The sequence below is a fragment of a genome (assembly GCF_019968955.1).
Source record: "MAG: Porospora cf. gigantea A chromosome Unknown PgA_NODE_1035_length_8409_cov_369.882, whole genome shotgun sequence".
NCBI lineage: Eukaryota > Apicomplexa > Conoidasida > Eugregarinorida > Porosporidae > Porospora > Porospora cf. gigantea A.
Window position 1 is genome coordinate 1 of NW_027151241.1, and position 8,409 is coordinate 8,409.

At 54.7% G+C, this 8,409-nt stretch overlaps 6 protein-coding genes across 9 annotated transcripts; 2 read left to right on the forward strand and 4 right to left on the reverse strand.

Annotated features, from left to right (window-relative positions):
- KVP18_000558 (uncharacterized protein) lies at positions 1-341 on the forward strand (the record flags this gene model as incomplete). 2 transcript variants are annotated; one of them, XM_067949764.1, is made up of 1 exon in its annotated part: positions 1-341. In XM_067949764.1, a coding segment is annotated over one exon (341 nt), but the record flags the coding sequence as incomplete, so codon positions are not given. The 2 variants fall into 2 exon arrangements, with proteins under 2 accessions (XP_067814053.1, XP_067814052.1); XM_067949763.1 differs by having other exon boundaries at positions 24-341.
- An 89-nt stretch (positions 342-430) lies between these two features.
- KVP18_000557 (uncharacterized protein) lies at positions 431-976 on the reverse strand (the record flags this gene model as incomplete). Its single annotated transcript, XM_067949762.1, has 1 exon — positions 431-976. The coding sequence occupies one exon, from the start codon at positions 974-976 to the stop codon at positions 431-433; it is 546 nt and encodes a 181-aa protein (XP_067814051.1).
- A 691-nt stretch (positions 977-1,667) lies between these two features.
- On the forward strand, positions 1,668-5,764 carry KVP18_000560 (uncharacterized protein; the record flags this gene model as incomplete). Of its 3 annotated transcripts, XM_067949766.1 has the most annotated exons (4): positions 1,668-1,763; positions 1,791-4,658; positions 4,687-5,249; positions 5,278-5,764. In XM_067949766.1, 4 exons carry the CDS (start codon positions 1,668-1,670, stop codon positions 5,762-5,764), a joined length of 4,014 nt encoding a protein of 1,337 aa, XP_067814055.1. The 3 variants fall into 3 exon arrangements, with proteins under 3 accessions (XP_067814055.1, XP_067814057.1, XP_067814056.1); XM_067949768.1 differs by lacking the exon at positions 5,278-5,764 and having other exon boundaries at positions 1,755-4,658; positions 4,687-5,253; XM_067949767.1 differs by lacking the exons at positions 1,668-1,763; positions 1,791-4,658; positions 4,687-5,249 and having other exon boundaries at positions 5,318-5,764.
- Positions 5,765-6,191: 427 nt separating this feature from the next.
- On the reverse strand, positions 6,192-6,839 carry KVP18_000561 (uncharacterized protein; the record flags this gene model as incomplete). Its single annotated transcript, XM_067949769.1, has 1 exon — positions 6,192-6,839. The coding sequence occupies one exon, from the start codon at positions 6,837-6,839 to the stop codon at positions 6,192-6,194; it is 648 nt and encodes a 215-aa protein (XP_067814058.1).
- Positions 6,840-6,872: 33 nt separating this feature from the next.
- KVP18_005085 (uncharacterized protein) lies at positions 6,873-7,131 on the reverse strand (the record flags this gene model as incomplete). Its single annotated transcript, XM_067949433.1, has 2 exons — positions 6,873-6,946; positions 6,975-7,131. 2 exons carry the CDS (start codon positions 7,129-7,131, stop codon positions 6,873-6,875), a joined length of 231 nt encoding a protein of 76 aa, XP_067814059.1.
- A 29-nt stretch (positions 7,132-7,160) lies between these two features.
- On the reverse strand, positions 7,161-7,934 carry KVP18_000559 (uncharacterized protein; the record flags this gene model as incomplete). Its single annotated transcript, XM_067949765.1, has 1 exon — positions 7,161-7,934. The coding sequence occupies one exon, from the start codon at positions 7,932-7,934 to the stop codon at positions 7,161-7,163; it is 774 nt and encodes a 257-aa protein (XP_067814054.1).
- Between the last annotated feature and the right edge of the window lie 475 nt (positions 7,935-8,409).

Here is an 8,409-nt window from a genome sequence, read left to right on the forward strand (position 1 = left end):
CTAGGCTGATTCACGAGCTGGAGAAGCGCACTAAGAAGTTCGTCGTTCTGTACGCTCACCGATTCGTCGTCCCCGTCCACTACAAGAAGTACGGCTACACCCAGCGCCCTAAGAGCGGTACACTGACCGCCGTGCACTCCTGCCTCCTTGAGGACATTGTGGGACCCACCGAAATCGTTGGCAAACACGTGAGACACGCCGTTCAAGGTACATCCACCCTCGTAGTCCGTCTCGACTCCCGAGACAAGAGCAAGGACAATCTGGAAGAGAAGCTTGACGCCTTCGCTACTGCGTACAACGCTCTCACCAAGAAGGATGTCGTCTTTGAATTCGATTGTTGATGAACGGTGTTGGGGATCTTGGCATAGATTGGCATTTTGTGACGACAATGAGATGGCATTTGACAATGTAGATGTGTAGCCAATGCTAGTTAGAGCACAGAATTGATACAGCCCAGCTGAACATGGGTGGCTTTCCATAGGTCGCTCTGTAGGGAGATCTCGGTCTCCCTCTGGGAGATTGCCAAGCAGAGGACATCGGTTACTATGTTACTGTCGACGCGCATCACCACCTGACCGGTAATGTCAAAGTCCCCTCCGCACGTCGTGAGCTCGTCTGTGGGCTCCTCAGCCTCAACGTCTTCCAGGTTGAGCAGGGGCGAGGCACCCTTGATTGCTTTTTTGGCCGTGACGTACATCTGATATTCGGTGCAGAGTCCTTGGGGGACTGGTTTCGACAGCACAGTCTCAACTTCTCGTTGGAGCAGCCCAGGAAGGTCCTCAGCAGGTGGCGCGTCCGCCAGCTGCACATGCCTCGACACGAGATCCTTCGTCGAGGTGAGCAGACATTCGGCTGCAGAAATGACGTCAGGACAAGAGAGTTTGTGTCCGATGATAGCGGCTGGTGTTAACGATGCCCATGCCTCACAGATCAGCGGCTGCGCATCCTCCTGCAAGCGCCTTTCGGTTCGATTCATCACAATATATAATATCACGGCCTAATTCGTGAAAGGCTCGCCAGAATTAGCTTCCATAACGAAGCGGGTGCCCTCCGGCGAGCGTGGAAAGCCGCAGTCGGTGAGGGAATTCATGAATGTGGCTCTCTGGAGTCTAGGCACAGGTAGAACTGGCTCTGGAGGCGGTATCGGCGAGGGCAAGCGATCGTTGGCTCCGAGTCTGTTGACGACAGGGGACATCACTTACTGATGATAGTATAGGTCAGTGTACAGCTGATTCAAACTCCGATCTACCCCGCGCACCGGCACTACGTACTGCAGACACTGACGCTGTCGCTCTCCAGGGTCCGCAGGAAAGTGGTGGTAGTGAGCCACCGCCAAGCCTCTGAAGGCGGTCAGGAGCGCGTCAAACTTTCTTTGTAGATCATCCACCAGTGCTACATGTTGCTGTTGGACCTACCCTTCAGCACTCACCAGCAGGTCTACCTGTGAACGGGACTTTAGGTCAGCCAGAGCTGTTGTCTTGCCAGTTTCTTCTTTGAGTAGGGATGTAAGGGCGTCCGCATGAGCCTTATAGCGCCGGGCTCTATCTCTCGACTCGACTGCCTGTCTCCAATAGTCATTCATTAGCGCGGACACGTCGCGATAATCTTCGCCGTCCGTCGAGAAAATCGAGAGACCCCGTTGCATGGAGTATTTGCCACTTTCTCGCATGCACGTCAGTGTAGGGTCCTCTTCAGACGAAACGCGACCAAAAAAGTTGACCAGAGGCACCGACGGCAGACCATTTGGATTGAACATGTTAGAGGTGAGTTGTAGAGACCCGTCACACCAGACACGTAACGAAGCCACATCAGAGGAGTCGACAGTAGGTCTACCCTCAGAATCGTCTTCTCTATTAGAAGACGAAGACGCCGCTCGAGGCGTGGAGCTGCTTCGTGCCGTCCCTTGTAAGACTGTACAGGGGAGAGACTTTTCGGAGGACGAGCGCTTCTTTATGCAAAGTTGGAGCAATCAGTGGCGCTCCGTACCTTTACCTGCTCTTTTTTTCAGCAAAGCGCTTACGGCACCGCACCCGTTGCCGAACGAGTTGGTGTTTAAGGCGCGTGACTTCAACTCCCCCGAGGGTTGCAGCTCTCCGTGGTGGGTGTACATGGGAATTCTGGCCCGGCTGCACCTGAGAACTGAGAAGGACTCATTCAGACTCAGGCATATTGTATCCGTCGAGATAGTGCCGGCTTCGGTTGACGCCGCTGACTGGAAAATGGGCACCTTGGCGCACTCTACAGTGGTTGTCAATCAGGTTGATTGGCGCCTCTCCCTCTGCTGCGTCGACCATGCGGTGTATACATCTGAGCGAACCACGACGGAGTATGACATCCGTGAGGACATGCCTCCCTGTATACACCCGGACGATGGGTCCGTGGAGATTCGACTGGGTCTCTTCCCCACCATGTACACTCTGGAACGTATCAAGATGAAGTCCGTCGCTGTGAGGCCAACTGCAGGGCTGCTGAACCTCGGTGCCACCTGCTATCTGAACTCGTTGCTGCAGACCCTATTCCATGTAGGCGCCTTCCGCGCCGGGATCTTTCGAGCCACTCTAGATACCGACCGGCAGAGGCTTCTAACAGCGCCGGCGCCGCCACTGCAGGAAGAAGCCGCGTGGCGCGCGCCACTAGAAAAGATATCGGTAGTGGACCCAGCGGAGGAAGGTGGCCTAGCGGACCCAACGAACGTATCACTCCAGGAGCTTACTGCCAACGGTGGATTACTCAGCGCGTTGCAGGCGCTTTTCTTCCGCATGACGAAAGCGACGAATGCTCTTGACACGCGTGAGGTCATCCAGGCGTTCGGCTGGAGCGAGTTGGAGATGTACGAACAGCACGACGCCCAGGAACTCAACCGCCTTCTCTGTGATCGGCTGGAGACGGAGCTCAAGGGGACACCGGAAGAAGGCCTAGTTGAGGCTCTGTTCGAGGGCGAATTTGAACAGGTTATCGAGTGCACGGAAGTGGAGTTCGTCTCCCGCCGAAAAGAGACTTTCTCAGACATCCAACTGGATGTGAAGAACATCCCGAATCTGACAGAAGCTCTGAGAATGTACACTGAAATCGAGGTGCTCGAGGGTGAGAACCAATACCATGCGGAGTTTCACGGGCCGCAGCGGGCTCGAAAATATGTTCGGTTCTTGAGATTTCCCCCAGTGGTGCAGTTCCACCTGAAGCGATTCACCTTTGACCCCACGACCCTCGACATGGTGAAGGTGTACGATCGCTTTGAGTTCCCCGAGGAGGTGGACCTATCGCAGTTTGCGGCTGGTAGCGGTGTCTACGACCTCTGCGGCGTGTTGGTCCACCAGGGGTGTGTCAACAGCGGACACTATTACGCATTCACCAAGCGGCCGGACTCGCCGTGGGTGAAGTATGACGATGACCAGGTGACAGTGGTGAAGGACGTGCATGCCGTGGGCGACAACTTCGGAGGACGAACAATCCATCCTTGGAATTACTTCGAAGTCATCTCTACGGACTCGATCAAGAGACTACATTCGGCGTACGTGCTCTTCTACATTCGCAGAGACGCGATGGTGGCAGACTTTTTCAGGGAGCCAAGCTCTCCAGCTTCTCGTATGGAGAACCTCACAGGAGACAAGCTTCTGCAGCCAGTGGACCCTACAGACGCCAATCCTCTGCTCGCGAAGAGGTTTGCCCTGATGGACTACGAAATGGAGATCTTCAACCGGGCGCAGCACGATCTCAGCACTTTCGTGCGCGTGCGACTGCACACAGACGAGAGCCTCCGTCAGCTGCATCCATTCCCCAATGGGGCCTTGGCGACCTACAGTCCTTTTGTCACTCTAAAGGTGGATGGCGGCTTGAAGACCGAGGCCCTGTGGACCTACATCTACAATGGCAACCTCGGCTACGACTACCAGGCTTGCGGACTTGTCCCCTGCTTGTACTGGGTTGACTCGGAGCCCTGGTCGTCCAATCAGGAGACGGAGACGACAAAGCTCTGGCCTGTCGATCTACACAAGAACGAGAAGGAGGTCGACATGCGTACAGCCTGCGCCCTAGTCAAAGACGACCGCCGTGCCTTGTTCCTGCCATTCGTAGCCATCGACCTCATCATCCACCCGATGCCCGTGAGCGGCGTGAGAGAACACATGCGAATTGCGGCAATCCAACGACTCACTGTCCAAACTCAGGTTTCTATGGTTAAGTTCTACGACAACTCCTCATCGCTCTGGAATGAACACCATTACAGATACTTGGGGATAGTGGACTGCAAATCACCCAGTCTCCTGGACTCAATAAAGCGCCTTGTCTCTGAAGAGTTCCCCGAGGCTAACCTGGACTCCATGACCTACGAATCGGAAAACTCTAGACAGTCACGAGACGCTGCAGGGGTGGGCGTTGTCGTTTACGACGAGCGTCCCAAGCGTCGCGGAGTGCTGGAGGCGGTCCAGGACTACCTTGAGCATTTTGCACAGGGCATGGACTTCCCGACGAAAGCTGAGAAGCACTCGATGGAAGAGATGGTGTACGAGGCGTATGAGACACCCGTGACAGACCCCATGTTTCGCCTTTATTTTGGAGAGTCTAGCGTAAACGCCGGCATTCCCGACCCGCTTAAGGAGCCCCTTATTCCTCTGATACCTTCCATCAGCCCCCGAGAGGCGGAGGAAGCTGCGCACTTTGTGGGTCTCTTTGGCTTCCGTTATTCAGACGCGCAGCGTGGAGGTGCAGGTTCTGGACTTTCTGCGGTGGAGAGGCGTTTCCACCAATGTTGCTGGCGGGTACGTCGACGAGCCAGCCAGCCCCACCACGAAACTGATGTCTCGTATCCTGGTGGCTAAGGTCGACACGCGAATCCTGTTGTACGTGTTCTGGTCTTGGGTGGCGTGGCGGCTGGGATATGAAAAGACCCACATGGTCCACGTGAAGCCGACGGGCAGCTCGCTGGACTGTGCGCCGGCGATGGTCTACGACGAGAGGCAGTTTGGGTTGCATATGCTGGACTTGGACCGCACTGTCGACCGATTCCGCATTTTTTTCGTCGTGTATCCGGTGCCGGCGGCTCGTCTGTTCGTTGCCCCGATATCGGCGGCTGTGGTACGTGTCGCCAATCACTTCGGAGAGCTGGTTGCCGCGGCTTTTGTCGACTTGAGTTCAGATTCAGCGCCGCTTGTTGACGTGGTGTCGTCGATGGCTCAACGGCAGGCCCCCCAACTACAGGATCGGTGGCCAGAGATGGATATCAGCACCCTGTCGTTCTCCCTGTTACATCTGTAGGGTTGGGGTCTAATGGTTATGCAGCGTCGACTCGGGAGGCTACCACTTTGCTTATCGTTTCCGCATGCCTGTGACGTCGATATCTCGGCTGGCCACCCAGTGGGTGATGTGTCCGTCTTTGGAGTTACCGCCTGGGGCGGAAACGGACCAAGTAAGAGTTGTGAGGCTGCAGAACGTGATGTCAACTGATCCTCGCATCATGGGCGACTACGTGTCCCCTACCATATTCCTAGTTCTCTCTACTACTGACACCCTTGAGGACGTGAAGAGCCGCTTGCGCCCCCAAACTAGTCCGGTTCGCTGGTGGGTAGAGGATTTGGGCAGACTGCGCCTGCTGCGCAACGACGACGTCGTTCTCAGGGATTTGAGTCAAGACAAACTGCTGCCAGATCCCATTCCGGTTGGCGGAGCCAACGTCCCTCTGAGTGTGTATTCGCTGGTAGCTGAGCACAGCTACCTGCTCCCAATGAAGAAGGAGAGGTCGCTGAACATCCGTGGTTGTGAGAATTAGGCTCACTGTTGCACCCATGTCTGTGTCTGGGAGTTCCAAAGAAGTTTTGGCTTGACTTTTGAAGGGGTGGGCTTGGGTTTGCTGGGCTTGGATGCGCCGCTCTGTTTCGGTGGCTCCACAAAGGTGCCGGTAGAGGTTGGTTCTTGTTTGCTAATATCCTTCTGTTGTTTGCGTGAAATGGTCACCGTTGGAATTGCGGGTGGCTTTGGTTGGATTCCACTCCTCGCCCGACTAAACACGGTGCTTCGTTTGTGCTGCAATTCGTCTGCAGGTGAAAAGGTCCACACGCTGTGGAAGCTGAGGGCGGTGCTCACCAACAGAGGAGCCCCATGCCGCTCCTCGTACGTAAAGATCATAATGATATTTTTCGCTCCCAGTTGGCGACTGCTTAGTCAGACTCTCGACAGCAGTTTACAAATCACAGAGCTTAGTCGCTGTTCGCAAGTCGTTTGAGACGGCGATTTCTCAGCAGCGTTCGGCTGTACCTGGCCACCGCAGCGACACCGTAGACCGCAGCTACCAACAGCCCAACGCAATAGAGCAGGAAGACAGTCGATACGCGACACTCTCCTGTGATGACTGGCTGGTTCTCAGGGGCTGCGTCGAGGACGCTTTCCAATTCTCCTGCGCAGGTCAACAAGGGGGGCGCTAGAAACCTGAGAACTCCCTTTCGGTAGTCTGGACAGAAGCAGGGACGCACAACGCTGGGAGTGCACTGGTGTCGGCCCTCCGCCATCATGGTGCAAGCGTAGGTGACTGCCAAGCAGCCTCTGCCTGTGTGAACGTTATCGCATGTGGGAGCCTCCTCGTCGAAATTTAGGTCGGTGAGCTCAGACAGTCCCATTAGTGCTCTGGTGGCCTTAACATACTTGCGGTACAGCGCCTGATTGATGGTCTTCGACCTACGCAGCGGCTTCGGTTTCGGAGTGGACGGCGGATGCGGAATGCGTTCTACAGTTGGGAAGTCATCCACCTCTAGTGGGGCGTGCGGCGCATAGGCGCCTTCTGCAGCCAGGTGCGCGATCTCATCCGCGGATCCAGACAGCGCTAGGGCAGTGACAAGCCGAAGATTCATCTGCACACAGGTGCAATTTATTGACACGACAAGTCACGTCTCTTGAACATCGCCCATTAAAATGGCGTCCCGTGTGGGGTTTGCCAATTTCAAACAGGAGTAGTTATCTGCGTCAAACCAGATCTGTGGTCTCACTAGCTTCTGTACTGACCACGTTGGAGTGTACATGGTTCATGATATTCTCCTGGAGGGTCTGGCAGTCACCCGACGCCAGAACCAGCAGTGCACAACACGCGATACGCATTGAATATGTGTGGAAAATGCCGTATCGGATAACGACATTACGATTCATGCATGGTTGTTTTAAACTTGACACAACCCTTATTCAGACGTAACGAGAATTCCAAAAGGCTCGTTCCACACAGGTTTCTTCGGAGAGGTCGATGGTTTCAGTTTGGGTAATTCAGCCTCGACGTCCCCCTTTTTCTGAGAGGTTGATGGTTTCAGCGTGGTTGGGTTTTTGCGTTCTGATTCGACAGACTCGACCTTCGTCGACAAGGCGGCTTGGTGACTGGCGGGGACAAACTGTTGTCCCTCAGCCATCAATAGCCGACGCACGCGCGATTCCTTGCTCTCCGACTTTAGTAGCACTTTGCGCCGGCATTGGCGCATACCCGACGCTGACTTGCGTTTCAAGTCAAGGCTGCTCTTAACTGCCCCCGACGATACGCGGTTTCTCCAGTCAGGGGTGTATAATTGCGTTGACTGACGCGGATCCAGAGGGCCTTCCGATTTAACAGGTTCGTCATTCGACGTAATGAGAATTCCAAATGGCTCGTTCCACACAGGTTTCTTCGGAGAGGTCGATGGTTTCAGTTTGGGTAATTCAGCCTCGACGTCCCCCTTTTTCGGAGAGGTTGATGGTTTCAGCGTGGTTGGGTTTTTGCGTTCTGATTCAACAGACTCGACCTTCGTCGACAAGGCGGTGGCGGGTACAAACTGTTGTCCCTCAGCCATCAATAGCCGACGCATGCGCGATTCCTTGCTCTCCGACCGGTATAGCTTTTTGCGCTGGCATTTGCGCCCATCTGACGCTGATTTGCGTTTGTGACTGCGTTCCTGGTCAAGGCTGCTCGTAACTGGCCCCGGCGACATGCGGTTTCTCCAGTCAGGGACGTTGAGTACCGTCCTGGACGGGTGGCGACATACTCGGCCCCGCGACACATTCGGTTCTGAAGTCTTTCCATTGGGAACCTTGTAAGTTCCCTCATTCGGTTCTGAAGTCTTTCCATTGGGAACCTTGTAAGTTCCCTCAATCGCTTCTGAAGTCTTTCCATTGGGAACCTTGTAAGTTCCCTCAGACGGTTCTGAAGTCTTTCCATCGGAAACCTGGGAAGTTCCCTCGTTCGGTTTGGAAGTCTTTCCATTGGGAACCTTGTAAGTTCCCTCATTCGGTTCTGAAGTCTTTCCATTGGGAACCTTGTAAGTTCCCTCAGACGGTTCTGAAGTCTTTCCATCGGAAACCTGGGAAGTTCCCTCATTCGGTTTGGAAGTCTTTCCATTGGGAACCTTGTAAGTTCCCTCATTCGGTTCTGAAGTCTTTCCATTGGGAACCTTGTAAGTTCCCTCA